This window comes from Argopecten irradians, chromosome 1, assembly GCF_041381155.1.
Source record: "Argopecten irradians isolate NY chromosome 1, Ai_NY, whole genome shotgun sequence".
Taxonomy (NCBI): Eukaryota; Metazoa; Mollusca; class Bivalvia; order Pectinida; family Pectinidae; genus Argopecten; species Argopecten irradians.
Window position 1 is genome coordinate 37,859,110 of NC_091134.1, and position 24,605 is coordinate 37,883,714.

Sequence of the window (24,605 nt, forward strand, 5' to 3'; positions counted from 1 at the left end):
AGTGGTCAGCTGACAGTCAAACTGACCATTATTAGATGATGGACTAGCTATATTTAAATTGCTGTACATCTGTGGTCATTGGTACAGTGGTCAGCTATCAGTCAAAATGACCATTATCATATGATGGACTAGCTATAGTAAAATTGCTGTACATCTGTGGTCATTGGCACAATGGTCAGACGACTGTCAAACTGACCATTATCATATGGTGGACTAGCTAAAGTAAAATTGCTGTACATCTGTGGTCATTGGTACAATGGTCAGACGACTGTCAAACTGACCATTATCATATGGTGGACTAGCTAAAGTAATATTGCTGTACATCTGTGGTCATTGGTACAATGGTCAGACGACTGTCAAACTGACCATTATCATATGGTGGACTAGCTAAAGTAAAATTGCTGTACATCTGTGGTCATTGGTACAATGGTCAGACGACTGTCAAACTGACCATTATCATATGGTGGACTAGCTAAAGTAATATTGCTGTCCATCTGTGGTCATTGGTACAATGGTCAGACGACTGTCAAACTGACCATTATCATATGGTGGACTAGCTAAAGTAATATTGCTGTACATCTGTGGTCATTGGTACAGTGGTCAGCTGACAGTCAAACTGACCATTATCAGCACTCCATGCATGATAGTAGATGATAGATAATGACAAACATGTAAATACATATGTATGTGACTGAGCATCAACACCATTGATTCCATGTAAAAATGGTATACGGCTAGTCGATGGTTTTGATGACAGATGGCCTAGGTGTCTGAAGAATATCATCTTACATTAAATATACAATTTCCACACCAAATCATTGATGTTGATTCTCCATTACATATTTATTTTCCATAAATACAATTAGTGTATTCATGTCTTAGTACAACAATTGACAGATCATCAGCAGCCAAATAATCAACGTGATTTCGCATTTTGTATTGTGTATGCTACACATTTATTACGATATTGAAAATTGTTTGTCATAGGTTAATACATGTATGTTTAGTTTCCACTGCATGTTAGCCCTGATAATGTGATACAAGTTTACCTAAATGATTTCAATATATAAAAAAACAATAATCTTCGATAAATGTTATATTTTTAATATTCCTATTTCATGGCAGCATACATATGGTACACAAAATGTAACAAAATATGGAAAGATTTTCTAACAGTCTTCATTAGTGTTCTTTAATGGAAAAGATATATACTTTTTGTAATGTTCCCTTAACTGCCCTTAGTTAAGTACAATGTATATTTAATAACTTAGTAAATATATAAATTAATACAATGTAAATTTTAAGATAGGTACTTGTTGCAAGCCTGATATCAGCTCTTGTCTTGTTCCAGTACTAAGATTTGCCCTATAGTTTCCACATCTCTCACCTGTAACTGTATGCTCCCTAGTCCACCTCCTGTACGATATTTTATGTACTCATACTTGACAACACTGTATATGAGTCACGATAATTTTCATATCCTACTGGACATATTTCATCCTTAAACCAAGGCCTGTTGGTTATTTAGAGGAAGTCATTCTATTAAACTAAGATTTCAGCTTCCGGAAAATTTACCTGTGTGATCATGATAGAATGTAAAGGTATTTCCTCCCTCCAGTATGCTCTAAACTCAATTGTAACATAAAGCACAGGCTCTATGGACAATAAATATACGTTTATATATATTGTGAAAAACGCCTGTGTATAAACCTTCTACATGCTCAATATTACCCTTCTTGTTTTTGGTTCAGACAATGAAAAGTATTCCCATAAGAAATTGGACAACATTAAACATGGTTGTTGAGAAACTGTTGGGAGTTCAGCCAATTTGTTTCCAACGACAATGTCATTGATTTAAATAAAATCTGTCTTCTAGCATCCCAGTTTACCCCAACAATGTTAGAGGTATAGCACGATGAAACACTTTTGAATAATTACCTCGACATTGCTTAATGTCGTACATCTACTACTAATATTATTGGAACAACAACTCGGTGTGACAAAGGCCCATATCAGATTTTTGGTCCTCGTGGTTATCGAAAGGAAATCGTGCAGAGGAAAAAATTGACAACGGCCAGACGACGGACGCAACACCACGGCATATAACTTACTTCAACCAATTGAGATAAAAAGGATATTGCGTTGGTTTACAATATACTGTATATTTAGTATGATATCCTACTGATATAATATATGATCCATTGAGCTGGAAGAGCATATTCATGTTGTCATATTGTAGAATATTCACCCAATGACAATGTGTTCATTGTAAAACCCTAATGTCATGTAACGGCCACTTCCTCTGAAGCTTCAGCAATTGCTTTCGGAGGAAGGAGGAACTTGTCTACTTTCTTCCTCAACCGTTCATATTTGTTCAACTCAAATGCAACTCTCTTGCGCATAACAAGTTCGTCTTCGGCTATGTAAAGTTTTGTTTCCGGACTCTCGGACTTCCGGACACCTAGAACACTGAGACTGGACACACTTCTGGTCATCCGTGGCAGATTGGCCATGCTCTGTGTCCTCTGTAGGCCTGGGAGAGCTGTAGAATTTCTACCATGTGGCGGGAGTACACCTTCTCGACTGTCACTTCCGGTTCCGGTTTGGTTTTCCTTAATATTTTCCTTTGTTGAAAACTCATATGCTGAGTGGCGTCGCGATATTGGTCTGTTGAGAGGAGGTAAAGCTCCTTTTCTTCGCTTCTCCATTTTCCTCTTTAGTAAAACACAAGCACCGTCAGTGTATTGGTCCAAATCGTGATCTTTCTCGTATATTTCCTTAAACAATTTCGCTAATGAAACAGTTGGTCTTGTGAATTCTAGCTTTTTATTGATAGCCATATTATGTCTCAGAGTTTTCACCGTTCTTGCAAGTTTGGTGATCCGATGTAGGTCGGGTTCATAATCCTGTACGGATATCACTTTTGATTGTGGTTTAGGATGCTCCGTTCTATATCTGGAGCCAGATTTCGGTTTGTTTTTGTCATCCTTCGCTGATAATGTAAGAAGAATGGTGGGAATGACCTCTGACATCCTCTTGAATTCCCCGAGGAGGTAGGCGTTCGGTCCGTCCTCGTCCTGGGGTGACCGCGGATCAGAGGTCACTGATGAAAGTCTTGCTGGTTTAGCTGATTGTACAGGAACGCGTGGAGTCATGGTATCTTGTCTGGCGAGAATATTATCAATGGGTATTTGTTTCTTTTTAGAATCTCTGAGTTCATCTCTCACTTTTATTCTTTCCCTGTCTAACTCAATTTCTCGGAGTCTAGAGCGCAGATGTATCCTTGCTAGCCGGTCTTCTAAAGACTGATCTTCTTTGTGGTTTATAAACAGCATCTTTTCCAGATGCTTTGGGGGTCGCATTTTCCTCTGAGCAGGCATTGTTTGACACAGCTATCTTAACTGAATAATTCCCAATGAAACAAACGAGCACTCTAGATCATCTCGGGTTATATAGGCGCATCGAATGTCAAAACCTTACATCAAAATTCCACTTCCGGTCACTGTTGTCCGAGGAATTTGTAATCTGCAAAGAAAAGAATTACAATTGAAAATTAATCGTATTGAATTTATTCGTTTCAAAACATGCATGTTCATTCTAGTGGAAAATTCAAAATCCAACGTCAAGTAATTAAACAGATTAGCATCTCTTTCAATGAATTTATATTTATATTACACATTCAATTATTATTAATACATATTTAGTTAATACCGATGATTTTATATAATCCCGTTATTGTTATCAAAAATGTTTGTCAAAATTCAAAATGCATTTCTTGATAAACATTTAAAATGTGATACTGCAAACACCCATATATTTGGTTGCTCAAGCGTGAAAGTTGTAGAAAAAGCAGGATTCGATTACGTTTTATGTTGCATGACGTCCTCGTATACTACTCCTTAATTCGCACCAATAAGCATCTTTGTATATCGGAGCCGTCGTAATCAAATCCTTACATAAGAAAGAGTTTTTCACATTTTTACAGTTAATATGCTGTAATGTCATTTAGTCCATGGATATAATCCTACCAGCACCCCACGCCAACCCCAATCCCCACCTCCCAATACTCAAAGCAAATAAATAACGGAATCCAATGAGATACATCGATCTTCAATTAATCTATTTCATTCTTAAATAAAAATAAAATCGTATGGAACGAAAATGTGTAATAATTTAAAATAAAAAAAATCGGGAATTGTGCATACAAGCTAGTGGCACCATTTCTTTTGATAATGACAGCAGGCATACAGTGTATGCGCCAAAATGTCTAGTCCTAACACCAGAACAAAACTAAACTCGTGCTAAAGGAGATGGAATACATTATTTTATTACAGAAGAAGTAATTGTAAGTTCTACATAAGTAATGAACATTATAAACTAGTTCTTGAAGAAATCAACAATTAAGTATAAGTCAAAGTTAGTGGCGCCATAAAGAACATGGAGTACGGGTGGATAGGGCTCCTAGGCGTGACAATGGGAATCAATCGGGGGATCGTAAAATATAAATGTAGCTGATTTCTCATGTAAAGAATAACGTGTCTGTTTCTTTAAACTTCATAATTGACGCTGCAATATATCACAATAAGTGTATAAGTTAAAACACGGAATGTAGTCCCGTGTTTGAGTAGCTTTTTAGATAAATCTCATGTGACACGTAATTTGTGAGAAATTTCAAAGATAAGAGTTGATGAATTACTGTATTTGTTCTCTACTTCAAATACTGACTCTTAGTCTCAAACGCTTGAAATAAGATTACACTCTGTAGGATTTTTTCCTATAAATTAATTGATTTGGGGCGTGTATGTAATACATGATTGTTAAATAAACACATATGATGTTGTTCGTAATTACCTGTTATCAACTCCTGAAATTATACGTTTCTTTTTTAAATTGATGAAATTAATGTGGTGTTATTCTTTCGCATATGTAGAAATTTCAAATGAATGTATTATATTTTTATCTCTGTCTTTGTAAAGCTTAATTCAAATCCTATCTCAAACGGCGTGTCTGGTTGTGTTTATTTTGGCGTGATATCATGGATTACGAAGCAGGGCCGATAACTATACATGTCCTTAACATGTCCGCCCTCCATACAATTTAACATTTTGGTTTTATAAATCTGTTTATCTTTTTATAATTTTTCTTAATATTTTAAATTCATAAATTATAGTTTAGAATTGCCAGTTGTCAGTTCTCAGGTTCTGACTGTAGATTTTCCGGATACTGCGTCCTTCCTCGAATTCGAAACTTATATAACATAACATATGCCCTTAATCAAATGACCATATGGCTGTTGATTAAAATACCATGCCAATCTTAATTCGGTAATTAATTAGATACAATTAAATTAGTAGAATTAAACAAACATATGTCAATAAAAAAAACTAAAATTTGGCTCTCAGTGTGAATACGACAAAATGCAAATTTCACAGGTATATCTGTGGCTGAAAAGTCAAAATCCTATTCAAATTTACCTTGGATTTAAAAGGGGTTTTTTTTTTCAACAAAGCATTAAAAACTCACAGAAATCATAGTGACTGAGTTATGATATAATGTAAATTTAAAGTGTGGATCTTTCAATCGAAAATTCAAGGCGGTATTTTTATGAAGGTTATCTTGTATTTTATGATCTATGGGTGTAGTTCTTACGTTGATGTGAAAATCAAATGCTTAGTTTTTGTACAAAGTTAAAGATAACCCGTTACATTAGAGAGAAACAGAGATAAAGTGACGTGATGCTCAATACAAGTCCAGTTTTTAACAATATATATGGTAATCGATAATGGTTATTACGACTGTTTTAAACCCTACCCCAACTAAATTGCTAATAGACATTAATGTATTTTACCTACAACCGCTGACATTGTTTTCTATAGATATAAAGGTCATTCTATAGCTTACATTGATCTACGTTTTAAGCAAAGTTAAGGTCATGTCGCTTATCCTCGAACGTAAATCAACAACAAATTTTATGTCTTTTTAGTTTGTTATACTACAGCAATCAGATAATTAAACAAATTTAAACTTACATGCCTCATTCAGATTTTTTGAACATTCTATTTTGTCATTTACAAATCGGCGTAAAAACAACATGTAATTCCCAAATCACCATAGAAATTAATCTGTTAGATAGCCAAACCGTAGCTGCAATTAATTTATTTTAGTCAAATCATCGTACAAATTTACTTTGTTTCATTAGTCTTATTTTGATCAAGACGTTTGTCAGGCATTTTTGCCAACCAGGTTGTCAAATGGTAAAATCTGCATCAATTGATTTTATAATAAAACTATTTGTTATAATTATAATCATACATGTATTTAAAAGAAATATAAAAGAAATATTTATGCATTTCGAATAACACGTATTATAAACTGGTATAAGTTTTAAAGAATACTCAGGTAATAAATTTCGCTATTTTTATATATGGTCAGATCAATTTTAGATATACGTAGAACACAGCATGAATAATTTTCTATAAATTGTACATTTCGAAGATAATACTGAATTAATGTCTTGTTAATAGAATAAGTATTAAATAATTAGTATATTGACTGTACTAAATTCAGTAAAGTACGTTTTGACAAAAACAAGTCAAAATTCTCTTATCTTCTTTAAAAAAAAACGTCGTAAGTATAGTTCAACGATGAACTTCAAGTTGAAGAACTGTTTAAAAATAAATAAGATTTAAGTTAAAAATTATCTTAATGTGAATTTTTTTTAATTGCTATGATAATTGATTCAAACATTATCGAATCATAACTGCCAATAAAGGTGTAAAGTAAAGGAAAATAAATTTAAGATTATATTTTCTTTTCAAAATGTCAGAACATGAAGTATACCTCGAATAAATATTTTACCTGAGATTTCCTCCTCTGGTCTACCGTTTGGGGATAAAATGTCTCTGGTTTCTCCCTAACAGTCCAGTACAAATACTTCTGTCCAAATGCCAGCCTTACGGAGTGTTTACATTTATATAAACTGATATGAAATGTACAGTCGAGGTTTCCGATATCGCGCTATCATTTCTTTGCTTAGCCAGCTACGCGTTTAACACAATCTAACTTTGAATTTCACTTTGAAATGTGAGAAATTTAAGTTCTATTGAATGTACTGAACGACGTTGTTTTTAATTTGGAGAGTAAATATTTTAAATCACAACTACAAAATGGACAGATTTGTTGACATGTTTTCGTTTGTTAAGCCAATTTTATACATACGACTGCCAAAATACACTAGAAGCTTGGTGTGTAGATGTGTATGTGTACAGACGGCAGTAGTTAGATGCATGTTCAAGGTATACTTTACATTAAATAAAATCGTATTCACTTAAAAAGATTACTTCACGTTCTGTATATCTGATACCCATATTTGTTTATTGGTGAAGTTTCATTATGAGAAATGAGTTTCAAAACCAAATGAAAATATTTGTCATCGTCGTCAGAGATTTAAATCTCTGTCATCGTTGTCGTCGTCGTTGTCACATTACCATGCAACAACACCACAGCATCATCATCATCATCACCATCATCACATCACCACGAACAACTACTACACCACCACCGCAACCGCCATCACCATCACCATTACCATCATCATTATCATAATCATCATCATCATCATTATCACCATCATTACCACCACCAACACCATCAACATCATCAATATTATCATCATCGTTCATCATCATCATAATCATCATTATCATCATCATCATATATCATCATCAGCAACATCGTCATCTTGTGTTTGTTAATCATCAATTTCACCATTCCCAGTTAATAATCAAAACAGTTACTTACCACTAAGTGTTCAATCTGTCTTATTATTGCTCAAGTAACATCTGTGCAGTTTTATGCCGTGCATAAATGATTATCGCAGATAACTTTTAAAAATGACGTCATGGTGAAATCCAAGTTAGCCGTGCCCCTTTAGTCCGGAAACAGGACAGTACCCCCTCACAGTAGTGGGACAATACTTGTGTTGTGTATTTCCATCCTAGGGTACATAGATTCTGACTGCTGAACGTGCGACCATCAGACCATGTCTAGTTCGATCGGTGGCTTACTAATCACTCAAACTAGCTCATTCATTTTTAAACAAAAATAGTCCTCTAAATTAGTTCGAGTTCACACAATATACGTGTATTAATAAAACATGAGCTTTCTTTGATTCTACGTCGTCATAAAGCGCTAATTTTGGACTAAAGAATTTTATAAAATTAAAAGAAAAGATTCTTATTAGTAATGCTTTCTGTGTAGTCAACCTAAATGTTAGTTTACTAGAATTCTATATAAGGTAAGAAAATAAGGAAAGGGAAGAAAATAGTTAGAAAGACAGTTTACTATTAGGGATGGGATCGAGTCCATGAATATTGAACCTATTTTCCTAACTTTAGTTATTTGAGACACATTGGATATACTGTTACAGTACAACAAGATGAGTGTTGGAGGATTTGTAACTACCATCGACAAAGAAAGCGATTTTACTATATCTAAGCAAATGCACATTCATGGTGACAGTCCATACTAATGTAAGGTTTCCGTAGAAAAACATCTTCATCTTCAAATAGATATACTGCAGGCTTGACAGGTTTTACTTCAAATTACTATGTACATGTAGCTTCTGCTTACTCCAAACGCATCGTGATTTGTTTTAGAAGTAAAAAGTTCGTAGCATGTATATGAAGCATTTTCAGGTGAGCGTTTGTTTGTAATTTTAATGACACCGAAGATAGCACACATCAAAACGTTTATACTGACGTTATCTCTCTAATCAATATCCGTTCATTGTCACGTACCATTGCACATGCGTGACTTTGGATATTTAAAAGTTTTTCGCTTCATCATTGAATTAACCAAAGTGATGAGATCAATAGGACAATGAACGGTATGTCGGTATTCTATATTCTAACGTAAACCTTAGTTATATATTACATGTGTACTAATTAAGAATTAATTGTCAGTGGGTTTTTCTCGCTTTAACAAAAATACTCTGAAATCAATATCGTGTTTACGTGAGCGCTAATTGAAAATCAGTTATGTATTTTGAATAAAATAGGTACAGGCGAGTGTCTTCCTGTACATTCAAGTCTAATTCATGTCAACTTCATTTGGGGAAGAAACAGGTTGATTTTATGTGAAATTTACATCATGTTTTCTTAATCTGAAATTGACCTCGTTTTAGATGTGAGTTCCAGTTTAATTCGGATCAAGATATTTTCTGGTCTAATTTATATGAAATTTAGGAGGTTTTTTTTTATTTATCTAATTTCACAGTATAATCAGTGTTTTCATGACGTGTACGATTAAGGAGGAGGCTAAATGACGGAGTTTCCGAAGAAAAACCACCGATCCACCGTATAATGAATCGATAAGAACAACGGTTTCTCTTTTCGTATAGTTACTGCGACAAGGCGAGATCGCGATAATGTGACTGTGACAAAGCAACATTTGTCATTATTTTTTTGGTTAAAATTCAAATTGCGCTCTTGCGAAACTTGCGATATATGACATCGCTTATGATATTAGGAAAAAAGATAGCAATGACTTTAAAACATAGTTTTACCTTCAGTGATATTGAGGATGTTTTGGTTTCAAATAACAAAAACATTTTATCGACCTTGCCGATCGAATACTAAGTACACTGCAAGTCCGGTCTGGGACATGAAATCAATCATTTTTCCCTATTGTTCGATATCAGACAACAAACGCAATTTGTACCTACATGATAATTATTGAAACCAGTACGAATAGTCTAAAACTAATTTTCTATTTTTGGACATCGATATACTTTCATCCAAACCTACCGTCCCTACTTGACCTTAGTTGATTTTAACATATTTTATTGTAGCTTTTCATATGAGATTGGCCACATTTTTTATCTTGATATATACTCATGTATATGTATACACATTTTCTTTTCATTAGTCGCGGCTACTTTTCGCAAATTTCGCTTCAAAACATAAAATTAGTTTTCAAATGTTAAATTTTGAACAAAAAGATACCTTTAGACATAAGTAAGAGGCTGTCTATTTGTTTTGATTGTGAAATCTGCAGATATGGGGCTTTTTCCCGTTATCATGGTTTTCGTGGCAAATGTCGACTACCAACGTTAATGAAGACTATGGGAAAGTTTCACGATCGCTATTTCGATCTCATCGGTGATCTCGTTACAGCAATTACCCGAACTAAGTTGCAGAAAAAAGCCAAACGACACGTGCAGACATCCCCCACCCAGGGACACCTAGTTATGGTCTCTCGCATTGTCGCATGGGCGTCCCGTCACTGCGACAATGCGACATGGCCGAAATCATTCACCATACGGCTTGTTTATATCAATTTGTAATCGCACATAAAAATAAAACATTTCTTGTCCACTTTTACACCTTAAAAGTACACCGTTTATTTAACTCGAATACAATGGAGCTAAAAATAAAATAAAAAATGTTAACCACTAAAAAATAAAACTAAATCAATCATTTCTTGTCCACTTTAATTGTACGCCGTTTATTTTACTGGGTTACAATGACGATAAAAATAAATTGTTGGAAAGCAAATGAAAATGTTAACCACTAATTGCATACAATTACTTAACACCTACAAAACCCAAACATGTCCAACAAATAATTGTATCAACTTAACGGATTAAACAAGCAGTGACTCTGACCGGTGAAATGGATACTTTTATCAATGACCATACACCAATACCTCTCCTATCAGGGAATACAGAGCTCAGAGGGGGTTATCTCAACAGTTGATAACTTTACCAATGTGCCAAAGTTTTCACTTTTGGGTACTAAAGATGTCAGAATGAGCTCCCCGGGGGTATCCGTGTTTATATTAATTACTGTTGTTCTGTGTGAGTTGTAATTAATGATGCCTGGTCATAGTAGAAAACTTTGGTCCGTTATGATATTGTCCGAAAATCTTCAAAAGTCGGATAGTCTCTGTAGTAGCGGAAACCAGATGATTGATCTTAAAAGTGTACGAATGGAAAAGTGTGTCAATATTTCGCGTAAAAAATCCTTTATAACACACTCTTTAATGGAAACGGCAGTTATTGCAGCGATAATTAACCGATCAAGCGAGATAATTGCATAATACAACTGTACAACATAGCCACTAAAGTTCATGAGATGGAGCAAAACCGGAGTACTGGGAGAAAAAAATCCACAGCCAGCTCCGGGCACCTATCCAACTCGCTACCCGAATATGTAGGCTCGATCTCTGGCTGGTGATGATCACAGACACACGCATTTCGTTTTACAAAAACGTATGGTAGAGGCACAATGTATATATATATATATATATATATGCATGTATATATACTGATCTGTTTGAAACTCCGGTAAAGATTGATAGTGTGTTGGGAAAGATTCGTTAAAATACTCAGTGTAATACTTGGTATTAAAAGTTTATTTCGTATAGATTTTCGGATATAGGAGTTCGTGCCATTGTTAAAAATCAAAAGATATGTTGATAGTTATCAAAAATACCAATTTGAGAGGAATTATATTCAGAGCAATATTAATTATTCCTAAATATAACTCTGAAAAGCGAGTACTTAAAAAGATAATTATAAATAATATTTCGTCATGATTAATTACACTCATTCAATTTCCATGGCGACGTTTTCTTATCAGTTTGATACGTGTAGTCAGAGATTATATACGATTTAGCAGATCTATATGCATATTGTAGATAGTACATCTACCTAATAATCGACCTACTTCATCATATTGAAGATCATGTTGATATTGTTGAAGGTATATTAGTAGTATATTATTTATGTCTCTACATTTGGTAATTAAATATAGGTTGTGGAATGAAAAACAATGGAATAAAAACAAATCACGGGCTTCATAAAACCAAAAACATGATTTTTTAACGGGATAATTTTGAAGTCTGCACGAGTTATGCCCTTCCACTATTACATCGATGGATTTTCACGAGTTATGCCCCTTCCTCTATCGACTGAAAAATAAAATGTCGTGACAAACTTTTTTTTAATAACTAAAATATGACAACTCAACCTTAGATTATCTGACTTTTTGTCTGAAATCCGGAAATTATCCAGGGGTTGCGATTATTATCAATCAATCTGTATCTGTTTCCCCATTCGTATATCGTTTCGTTTGTTAATATAATTCGTTCCGTTTAAAAATACGTTCCGGAATATACATATTACATGGAAAGGTGCTTGTGGAGAAATCACGAATATTCCAGAAGTCGTATGCTGTAGTTTCTGAGGTTTGAACACTAAAACAAGATGGTAAGTAATCAAAACATGACAGGAACTCGTAACTGTATGAATTAAGAGTGAGACAGAGTTCACGAATGACGATACATAACTAAAATGTTGAGTTTCTTGACCACGCGGATCCAGCATGGAGACCATGTGCTAAACCGGCCCCTGCATAAACATGGTGTTGACAAGCATAAACTTGAAGCGATACAATCGGGAAAATGAACATTTATTCGAATTACTATGTGTTTAAATCATATTAAAATGAAATTTTAAAGTATTTCTGTTGATATAATTGCTATGTAGAGGTAGTTTTAGCCATTCACAAAAAAAATCGAAATAAAGCGGAGGGAGGGGGAGGGGGGTGAAAAAAGAACTGTCTAGAATAATCTTATTATTTCTTTTTTATTTTACGAATGTTCTGTCTTATTGCGAATGCATGAATTCAGTCAGTTATTATTATCTCATTTATCCACATTTGATTAACTATTGACTTCAACGATGATCATGAGCATTTGAAATATTTGTTTGTATTGTTTTCTAGGTGTCACTGAATCCAGTTCAGATTTTCAAAGCCGGTGCGGAGGAAGAAAAGGCAGAAACAGCCAGATTTGTAAGCCATTGAGTTTGAAGTTAACACTCAAGTTTAAAGTTAATGAGTAATATATATTCTCTGAATAGCGACGAGCAGATCTATATCAAGGTCTGCAATATTGACAAACACAAATTCAACCCTAACTGCTGTTGATACAGAAATGTGACCTTTTTTTTTGAATGAAGTTCAGCAGAAACATATACAGGTCACCTACTGACACTGGTATAGACATAAATAACGAAAATCTGTGCAAACTCATTACAGAGGTAAGTAGTATGAAGTTTTCACATTACCTACTGATGGGAGATTTCAATTACCCGGCTATAGACTGGATCAACTGGAATACAAAAGGGGATAACACAAATTCTAGAGAATACAAGTTTATAGAATGCCTCCAAGAAAACAACCTTTGGCAGCACATCAACAAGCCTACTAGATGGAGAGGAGCAGACAATCCGAACGTACTAGATTTGGTAATCACAAATGAAGAGCACATGATTAGAGACCTCGAAATCCAAAGTCCCCTGGGGAAAAGTGACCACAGCTTTATTGTCTTTGACTTTCAATGCTACACTAAGACATATGGGTATATAAAACATCGAAAAGCTTATGAAAAAGCAGATTTTCTGAAAATTAACCAAGAAATTGAGGAAATTAATTGGGAAGATGAACTACCAGAATCTGAAGATATTGAACATAACTGGAAAAGATTTGTGTCAAAAATAAAGGAGCTCGAAGACAGATATATACCTGTAAAGAAAGTACATCTAGGTAACCCCAGGAAACCCAAATTCCCACTAAATAAAACAATCATACAGAAAATAAAAATAAAAACTTCCCTTAACAGAAAATTTATCCGAACGAAAGATGAGAATGTAAGGAAAGAGTACAATAGAGTGAGAAACCAAGTTGTTAAGGCAACACGTAAAGCTAGGAAAAACTTTGAAATGAACATTTCAAAAAACACTAAATCTAATCCTAAAGCAATCTGGCAGTATGTCAACTCAAAAAGTAAGACCAAGGCTGGGATTGGAGATCTATGCAAAGATCCTGCGGATCCAAAATCAGAAAAAACAAACAACAACACGGAAAAGGCTAATATTTTACAGGAGTACTTCAGTAGTGTGTTTACATTAGAACCAGAAGAGGAAATACCATGTATTGAACCAAGAAACATTCAAACACCACTCAACAGTATAGAAATAAATGAAGTTGAAGTTGAAAAGTTGCTGAAAGGTTTAAATCCCGAAAAATCTCCGGGTCCTGATGGTATACACCCTCGGCTAATCAAGGAAACAGCTGACACTGTAAAGATCCCAATTACATGATTGTTCAGGCAATCATTAAAAAAAGGAAAGCTCCCAAAAGCATGGCGTACGGCAAACATCAGTGCTATACACAAGAAAGGAAGTGTCTCAATTGCAGGAAATTACAGACCTATAAGCCTCACTTCAATACTATGTAAAACCATGGAAAAGATCATTCGAACACATATTACCAAACACATGTCAGCCAATTCACTTTTCACAAACAAACAGTATGGATTTATGTCAGGACGATCAACAGCATTACAACTCCTTAATGTCCTAGAAGAATGGACAGAAGCCCTAGACAGAGCCCTGGATATAGAATGTATATACCTAGATTTCCGAAAGGCATTTGACACCGTCCCCCATCACCGTCTGATGAAAAAACTGGAAGCGTATGGAATCAATAAAGAAACCCTCACATGGTTGGAAGACTTCCTAGTAAACAGACAACAACGTGTTATTATCAACGGCGAAACATCCAAGTGGGGCAGAGTGACATCGGGAATACCTCAGGGTTCGGTGTTGGGGCCGCTGCTATTTGTCATCTATATAAATGATCTGCCTGAGATGATTAAGTCAACTGTTTACTTATTTGCGGACGACACAAAACTATTCCAGATAATTAACTCACAAGAAAGCAAAAAGTCAATACAAGAAGATTTGCTGCAACTCACACATTGGAGTGAGACTTGGCTACTCAAATTCAACGAGGACAAGTGCAAGTCACTACACGTCGGGAAACACACTGGAGGGAACACTGGATATGTGCTTAATAATACAACATTAGAAGAAGTGGAAGAAGAAAAGGACCTTGGGGTCATATTTGATAAAGAGCTTACATTTGACAAACACATTAGCGAAAAAGTACAAAAAGCAACTGCAATTTTCGGTATGATCAGAAGAACATTTAAGTTCCTATATTCTAAACTATTTATTCCACTTTACAAATCTTTGGTAAGAACCCATCTGGAATATGCAAGTGTTGTCTGGAGACCATATAAAATGAAACACATTGAACAGTTGGAAGGAGTACAAAGAAAGGCGACTAAACAACTACCGGGAATGGATAACCTATCTTATCCTGAGAGGCTTAAGAAGTTAAAACTCCCAACCCTGAGTTACAGACGTGTACGAGGTGACATGATAGAAACCTACAAGGGCAGTTACAGGGAAATACGACAAAGGAGCAACCCAGTTCATAAGGATGTGGTCCGACACATCAGAGAGGTCTAGCACTAGGACAAACTCGCTGAAAATATTCCCCCAGCATACTAAAACATTGATCAGGAAGAACTCATTCTCCGTTAGGATTGCTTCAATATGGAACAACCTACCAGACCATGTCGTTACATCTAAGACATTGGACACCTTCAAAAACAGATTGGACAATCACTGGAACGAACAGGAAATCAAATACAATAACTATAAAGAGAATATCAGCTAGGAAGTGACTATAATCATAATATGTAACTAAAAATATTACGAAGAGAATTACTTAAGAATTAAGAATCATTAAGAAACAATTCAGATTTATAAGTGGAAATTTGAACTTGCAAGACATGCTTTTTATTTGTACATACACTACTACAAAGAGTCAAGTGGAACATTTTAATCATGTTAAAGACCTAAGTGATTTTAACCATTGCGTATGCACAACCCTGAACGCATTGGTGAAGAAAGTGTCAAGGTGGTCAATAGGGCCCGAATTTTACATTTTTTGTCACTTGCTAAAAATAGCAAGTGCCCTAAATTTTTACTTGCTAAAATATATTTTTACTTATAATTAATATCCGTATTCAAATTACAGTTTTGTTATATATAAAATCCTTTATTTTTGCATGATGATGTGAGGTATATATAAGTACATAATGTATATCAACAACATTATTGTAAGAACTGGGCCCCCATATTTTCCATTAAAACAATTTTTCACCATCATTATGTCATTTTTACAGTTGTCCCTGATAAAAACCACTTGCTGAAATAAGCAAGTGCATATTTTTTCCACTTGCTATTCTGGTATATCTACTTGCAAAAAAGCAAGTAAAACAGCCTGAAATTCGAGCCCTAGTCAAAAAGCTTACAGCTTAAACAGACCGAGGATCAGAAAAAGAAAAGAAACAATAAAATAGCTATCATTAACTAAGGGTGAAACGACACACTTTAATCATGGTTCGGTAGAAACATAAAAATAATAATGTGGTGATTATGCTAGATTTCTTATCTACCTTATATAGCAAAACACACATCTTTTATCATATAATTTCCACATCATTTTTTTTAAATGCTGGATTTCAAATTTTGTAACATGATAATGAATGTAATTAATGTATGTATCTTTATTTTGTTTAGTCCTCCTTTGTGGGTGCCATAGCTATTGGTGATCTTGTCAAAAGCACACTGGGACCAAAAGGAATGGTAAGGACCATGTGGATTTAAAGACTGTAGAGCTTAAATGTGTAATTTGCAAACAAAGAAGCCATCAAATATAAGCAAATATAGTTTGGTTGGTCCTGTGTACAGGGCTTTTACTTGGTACATGTTTTTTTTTTAAATAAATAGTGACAAGTGTTTTACATTTCCGAAATCAAGTAAAATTCTAAAGATATTTATTTGTGAAATCAAGTAAAGTCTACATTTAATTTTTTTCTTTTTTAACCAGGACAAAATCCTTCAGGGCGGCGATTCCATCTCTGTAACAAATGACGGAGCCACAATACTGAAATCTATTGGAATAGACAATCCTGCAGCTAAAGTATTAGTTGGTAAGATATGATTGAGATTCTATCTTGGTAAAAATGACGGGAGTCACGATACTGAAATCTACTGAAATAGACAATCTGCAGCTAAAGTATTAGTCTGTAAGATATGATTCTATCTTGGTAACAAATGACAGAGCCACAATACAGAGATTTATTGGAAAAGACAATCATACAGTTTAAGTATTAGTCGGTATTGCAAGTCCTTAAACCTGTCATGTTGTTATAGTGAATCATCAATGCATATGTAATTTCAGAGCATATCATTGATTCCTGTCATAAACCGATGATGTTTGTTTAATGGATATCTATCTGTACGTTCTTTCTTGCTTAATTTTTCCAGTATGTATGACATTTTATATTACCACAGTAAAATTATTCTGGAGACTTTCTTTCTTGTAGACATCTCCAGAGTACAGGATGATGAGGTCGGTGATGGAACAACATCTGTGGTAGTGCTGGCATGTGAACTCCTCAAGGTAAACATTCTATCTTTAAATAAAAACCACCATATATAATTAAATTCAAGTGTAGATTGAGTGTGAATAGCCAAATTGTGCAATACATTATTTTCAATAGCTGACTGAGATCTAAATAGTAACGACATAATTATCTATTAGTTTAACATTGCTGTGGTCTCGGGAATCGGAAACTTTAAATTTTATAGATGAAATCCATTCTGTGTTACTCATCTGAAATGTATTTATTTGTTGGTAGGAAGCGGAAGTGCTAGTCTCACAGAGAATACACCCACAGACCATCATCACAGGATGGAGAAAGGCCACCGACGTAGCCAGACAAGCTCTCACAGAATTCGCTAGAGACCACGGGTAAGTACCCTACAGCTTTATACCTTATATTAATCATCTTTCTGTGTCCATTATGAAAATAAGTCTCAATTTGATGTACTGTGTTTAAGTGTTATGTCTATTCTCTTGTAGTCACCTGAAATTAAAGACCCAATAAGTTGTCAGGAAAAGTGAGGGACATTTAATTAATGGTAGATCTTTCACAGCGTTGTTGCACCAAATACCACAGATTGATTTGCTAAATATATTTTTAAAATGCTTCAATATTTATGGTAATAATAAAGATTTAAATTTTAGGTAGGTTAAACTAAGGCCTTAAAAGTGTAATGGGTGCTTGTAGAGACTGGTGTATGTCAAATATTGTATAACAGTAATTTGTTGTCATAGCACTATGACTTCAGTATCATTTAGTCGATCAGAACTTTGAAACAAAATTTCTGTTGTATGCTTAACAATGAATTATATACCAATTTCTTACTACAGAAATGACCCAGAAAAATTCAGGAATGACTTGTTGAACATAGCTAGGACAACACTTAGCTCTAAAATCCTCACACAGTACAAAGATTACTTCTCAAACATGTGTGTTGATGCTGTTCTAAGGCTTAAGGTGAGTTTTTGATTTGTTACTTAAACATGTATTCAAGCATGATTTTTTATACTGGATATTCTCAATTTATTTATATTTTTACAGTTCTGAATAATGTTTCGATTAGCCAAAAAAAACTTAGCTCCGAGATATGTAAATGCAGAATTATGTGAAATATTAATGCATTGAAAATAATTTCTTTGCTTGGAAAACAAATTCACAAATTAGATTTTATGTGTAATTTATTAATGTAGAAATTGAAACTGAAATAAATCCCTACATAAGGAAATCTCATCAAAACATTTTATTGGAGACCTTTCATGCATCACCAATTACTACATAAAAGCATAAGTGCTAGACCAAATGTTCAAACATCTCCAAAAGTCTGATGATAGCTTAATCAAAATAGAAGCCAGTGTGCAGCAGAAATGATTGGACTGAGGCATTTTCTATTCTTTCTTCAAAACCTATTATTTCTGTTCCTCCACAGGGCAGCGGTAATCTAGATGCTATTCAGATCATCAAGAAGCTTGGAGGTGGACTGTCAGATTCATACCTGGATGAAGGTTGGTTACTTGTTATATTACAGTTCATTAGTTTTACACAAATTATGTGGGAATGCAGTAAAGGACCGATTGTATGGAAAACAGTGGTCTGATTTTGTGAAAGATAGAATTGATATAATTGTATACAAGAGTTATGGGCCTTTGACCAGATTGCTTATAAAATGTGTTTCTGTTTTATGTTTACAGGCTTCCTTTTAGATAAGAAAATCGGAGTGAACCAGCCAAAGAGGATAGAAAATGCCAAGATTCTGATTGCTAATACACCTATGGATACTGATAAAATCAAGGTAAGATAATCACTTTGGATTGTATACAAGTTATTTCATTCTCCATCATTAAATAAAATAGTTCTTGCTATCCATGACTACCCCATCTAGATTCACCAGAACTTGTTTAGCTCATTAATTATTAATGTGATTCTCACTAACCTCAAATCCGTGTGCTTTCGACCCCAGTGACTTAAATATATGGTCATTGTTCTTTGAATAGGTGTTTGGTACAAAGGTAAAAGTAGATGCCGTTTCCAAGGTAGCAGAACTTGAAGTTGCTGAGAGAGAAAAGATGAGAGACAAAGTTAACAAGATCCTGAAACACGAGTGTAATGTATTCATCAACAGGTAAAACACTAATTTATTAAAATTTTCAAATTATTTGGGACTCATTTTCTCAGTTAGTGGTAAAGGGACATTGTTATCTCTCATTTGGAAGAAATTTGTTAGTTGGAAGGAAAGTTTTAATTGGAAACTGTATTTTTTTGGAAATTTGTTGTTTAAAAATTTGAAATAATTTTCATTGGGAATGGGGCCCAATTATTGGCCCCAAAATATTCCTAGAAAATTCCTGAAATATGTATTGGAGCTGTCAATGCCATAATATAGTTATGCAGTAATAGTGGTATAATTAAAAATAACAATTGAAGAATTTGTTTAATTTTATACGATAAGTGAAATGTATAAAAATTCAACTTTGTGTAAGTCACAAACTGTAGCTGTGGTGTATCTTTTATGAAAGGGTTTTTGAATTAATGGTATTATGTATTTCAGACAACTTATCTACAACTACCCCGAGCAGCTGTTTGCGGATGCTGGTGTAATGGCCATTGAGCACGCTGACTTTGATGGTATTGAAAGATTAGCTCTTGTTACAGGTGAGGAAATTTTGCTAGACAGCTTATGGTAAGAAATTGTGTCGGGAGAAGATTCTCAAATTGAAATGACTTCTGTAACGATTTTGCTATTGATACCGACTGCTAATTTCTATTTGCAATACCTTTTATACAGAACTTCTTCTATACTACTGAAGTGATTTCAACGAAAATTGGCGGCTTTACAATCCTTATACAGTTAAGATATGTGTTCTATATTGGAACAAAAAGCTCCTATGTGTAATCTATATTGAAATAAATACCTCCACCTTTTAGGCTTTTTCAGAGTTATGCCTCTTTCTACGAAGCCCCCCCCCCCCCCCCCCCCCAAAAATAAAACGAAATATGATTAACAGCTACTCTTCCTAAAATACTGGGGGAATTTCAATGAAACTTGTATAAGTTGGCCTCCTGAACGACAGTTGTTTCTGGTATCAACACCAACATCTTAGCTAATGAATCATTGTTGCTAGTTTGCTTCACTTTCATGTTGATATAGAAATAATAACCTTCAAGTTCAATACTTAAAATAGTGATGATAGAAATTGTGGAGTATTGCATCATATTCTACTGTGTGATGTCTATCCTTATCAGTGGTTCATACTTATTTTCATGAAAACCTTGTTTGTTCAACAGGTGGTGAGATTGTGTCCACCTTTGACTGTCCAGAGCTCGTTAAATTAGGTAGCTGTGACCTGATGAATGAGGTCATGATTGGAGAGGACAAACTCATCAAATTCTCAGGTAATTGTTGACCTCGCAATGTTAATGATGCCAAAATCTGTGAATTTGTTGTCAGAACTTTATAACCTTTGTTTAATTCTTTAACCCTCAGAAATTACCATAAACACAGGGAAAAAAATTGCTATAATTGTAATTATACCTGAAGTCAACTTAGATAGGTAAAGTAGCGTTATGATAAAATATTGTAATATGGAAATAAAAACTCATGATTTTTAAATGAGTGAAAATTTGATTTGTACTACAGCTCCTAAATCCAAAAACTTGTAACCCTTTACCTCATACAAACCTCTTACCTGATATGTTGCCAGGTGTAGCTTTGGGAGAAGCCTGTACCGTTGTGTTGAGGGGAGCCACTAAACAGATCTTGGACGAAGCTGAACGGTCAATTCACGATGCCCTTTGTGTTCTCACCCAGACTGTGAAAGAAACCAAGACTGTGTTCGGTGGAGGTTAGTTATCTCTATCAATCTCTTTATGAAAATAAGATCATCATTGTTGTACATTGCTGTTGTGGTAGAATTCCAAAACTTATCAGTACATTGTTGAAAAAATAACCATTAATTTTGTATTTGTTATGAACATTACAGGTAGCTCAGAGATGTTGATGGCTGATGCTGTTTCTAGACTCGCCACCAAGACACCAGGCAAGGAAGCTGTAGCAATGGAGGCATATGCCAAGGCCCTGAGGAATGTAAGTCATGACAAGGAACAGCAGGTAACACTAGGGAAAGAATCGTGAAATTAGGCCAACAAGTCATACCTGTTTCATTCAGTAACGTGTCAGATTTCTCTAATTTGTGTAACGAAAATTATATGTTTTATAATTTAGTTCGGTTTGATTAGTTTAACGTGCTAACCAGGGTCATTTAAGGATGTGCCATGTTAAAATGGTGAAGGAAAGCCGGAGAACCCAGAAAAAAAACACCCACCAGCCAGTACCTGGCAACTGCTCCACATGGGATCTCAGATGTGAAGGGCTTGTGGTAATATATCAACATTTTAACCACTCAGCCAATGTTTTATCAGTTAACATTTGGAAGCAAGATGATATGCTACAATATTAACCAGGACCAAAGACAAATTAAATCAATTTTGTTTTTCACAGTTACCAACCACCATAGCAGACAACGGAGGTTTTGACAGTGCACAAATTGTTTCGGAGCTGCGAGCCCTTCATGCTGAAGGAAAAAATACCATGGGCATTAGTAAGTTTTACCATTTGTCTTTTTATGGATTTAAACTTTTAAAAGATTACTCTTTTAAAAATACACAATGATTTTAATTGCAAAATTTTCTCCTCTTTACATTGTTATTAGCGGTGTAACAAAAATTGTACTATTGATATAGTTTCTTGCAAATATATGCCTCTCAATTTAATCAAATGGTGAGAATCACTGATGTTACCCCAAGCTATCAATAATTTCAATAATCAGATATTTTTGGTGTAATTTGAACTAAAATGAAGAACTCTCAGAGGTTTGATATGGTAACAGACAAACAGTCCCAAAATATGTTATTTTGGGATGTGAAGTAATAATAAAGAAATTTAATGCAATTTTGAAATGCTCTCTTTAAAGCAAAAGTGATCAGAGTAATGTTTTGTGTGTTTAGATATGGAGCTTGGAGAGGTGGCTGATATGGAAAAGACTGGCATCACAGAGTCATTCCAAGTAAAACGCCAGGTAGTGATGAGCGCAGCAGAGGCAGCCGAAATGATCCTACGTGTCGATGATATCCTCAAAGCCACACCTCGACCACGACAACGTGATGACCGATGCCATTAAATCATGACTTTGTAGCGTTATTTCAATTTCATACGTGTGATTTGTGGAAGTGCAAGAAACATTGCGAGAGAATTTGAGACTTGAGAATGAGATGTGCTGGCTTTGTACTGCAAATGTATCTTATGAAGTTGCCGGCTAAAAACTCAAAAACCTATTTATTAAGGAATGATGATCAACTTAGGCAACTTTATAATCTTCCTCACAAAACTGTGAGAGAATGGAGCATTTACAACTTCATTTTGCAACAGTTTTGTAATCCTGTGTTCTTATTGAACAGCATGCTTGTTTAGCAGTGTTGTGTCAATTCTGTCTATGACTGAATTCCCATAGCAGATGAAAACACTAATTTTCTCGAATCGAGATCAACAGATATATAATTAGAAAGTTATGTGCTAATCACTGGACAATTAAACCCATAAATGTGCTTTCTATTAGAGCATATCAAACGAACAAAATTTGATACTTATTCAAATACCGTTTTCTGACTGTTCCAAAATTGGCTTCTTTCAAATTAATGGACAACTCAAAAATAATTCATTTTGTTATGAACAATCCATGTTGATAACAAATTGTTTTCAACTTTACATTGTCCAGAATGTCAATTCATTACAGTCGAAATGTGCTAATATTCTTTAAAATCCAAATATATTTATTAATGATATGCAGATATTTGTACAGGTCTCCAAGGTTTGTTAACCTCAGGATCTGTATCATACTTTTTGATGTCCAGTGCTTCTGATCTGTGATGTAACCCCAATTTTTCTATGTCGTCTCATGTTTTTGTATTTTAAAAAAAGTGCAAAAGTATTAAAAACCCAAATCTATTATGGTGTCAAGTTATTTATGACTTTTAGAATCATGATGATCTCAAAAGCAATATTTCAATTTGTGTCTGTGGACTTCATTTTCAAGTGTTACATTTGCATTAAGAGAAAAGAAGATCAGTAACCATACAAGAGTATAATTCTTCATACCTACGGGTGTAATACTGGCTGGTCTAGGGCAATACACTTGTGCCGCCTGAGGCTGCATTGCATGGCTACCCAAAATTTCTCTTTCCTTGGTAAAATTTTAACATTTTTTTCACAAACTTGACTAGTTTTACTACAAAATATGCAAACAACGGATTTTTTGTTGAAAATATCACGTGAAAAATTGACTTTCAGCCATGGATTTCTTCGAATTTATTTCAAAATGGCGGGATATTACAGTTGTAAAATTGCATTAAAACGTCGAGGTATGAAAGAACAATACTCTTTCATAGTGGATATGAAGGATATAGATATTCTACCCTCGGCAAGCCTCGGGTTTTGCTACATTTTGTGACCCTCGGGTAGAATATCCCTATCTTTCATATCCACATATGAAAAAGTCTTATAGTATATAGTATAAAGGTGTATAATCCATACATAGTAAAGAGAGAAAGGTGAAAAGAACTACACATATAAGGTAAAGTACTAAAGGCAACTATAGTAAAGAGGAAACATCAAGGAAGAGCCAAACAGAGGAGAAATAGATATATTAGTATGTAGTAAGAAGATGAAATAATGGTTTATAAAGTACAGTGAGATTAAGATGTGAAACAACAGCTGAAATGGAGATAACCAGCATGAATAGCAAGTATTAGTACTCTGTGAAATATGGAGACATCAATTAAACAGCATGTCTAAAATATGGAGGTACCAAGCATGAAATACAAATCAGAAATATATAGGCATCAATTATGAAGTACATAACATAAATATAAAGTTATTCATGGACATCGAGTACAAGACACGAAGATATCGAGTATAAAGTAAAGTTATTCATGGACATCGAGTACAAGACATGAAGATATCGAGTATAAAGTACAGTAATTCATGGACATCGAGTACAAGACATGAAGATATCGAGTATAAAGTAAATTAATTCATAGACATGAAGATATCGAGTATAAAGTAAAGTTATTCATGGACATCGAGTACTAGACATGAAGATATCGAGTATAAAGTACAGTAATTCATGGATATCGAGTATAAGACACGAAGATATCAAGTATAAAGTACAGTAATTCATGGACAT

At 34.4% G+C, this 24,605-nt stretch overlaps 2 protein-coding genes across 3 annotated transcripts; one reads left to right on the plus strand and one right to left on the minus strand.

Annotated features, from left to right (window-relative positions):
* Positions 1–1,083: 1,083 nt before the first annotated feature.
* On the minus strand, positions 1,084–7,915 carry LOC138326755 (uncharacterized). Of its 2 annotated transcripts, none has more exons than XM_069272765.1 (2): positions 7,801–7,915; positions 1,084–3,525 (listed from the first exon to the last, which is right to left on the minus strand). In XM_069272765.1, the coding sequence occupies exon 2, from the start codon at positions 3,378–3,380 to the stop codon at positions 2,283–2,285; it is 1,098 nt and encodes a 365-aa protein (XP_069128866.1). In that variant the 5' UTR covers positions 3,381–3,525; positions 7,801–7,915; the 3' UTR covers positions 1,084–2,282. The 2 variants fall into 2 exon arrangements, with proteins under 2 accessions (XP_069128866.1, XP_069128870.1); XM_069272769.1 differs by lacking the exon at positions 7,801–7,915 and adding an exon at positions 6,859–7,374.
* Positions 7,916–12,115: 4,200 nt separating this feature from the next.
* On the plus strand, positions 12,116–23,368 carry LOC138326770 (T-complex protein 1 subunit beta-like). Its single transcript, XM_069272779.1, has 16 exons — positions 12,116–12,271; positions 12,789–12,857; positions 16,502–16,567; positions 16,812–16,914; positions 17,311–17,387; positions 17,626–17,738; positions 18,201–18,327; positions 18,797–18,872; positions 19,059–19,159; positions 19,362–19,489; positions 19,916–20,019; positions 20,653–20,760; positions 21,069–21,209; positions 21,348–21,451; positions 21,866–21,965; positions 22,372–23,368. Exons 1-16 carry the CDS (start codon positions 12,269–12,271, stop codon positions 22,542–22,544), a joined length of 1,593 nt encoding a protein of 530 aa, XP_069128880.1. The 5' UTR covers positions 12,116–12,268; the 3' UTR covers positions 22,545–23,368.
* Positions 23,369–24,605: the final 1,237 nt, after the last annotated feature.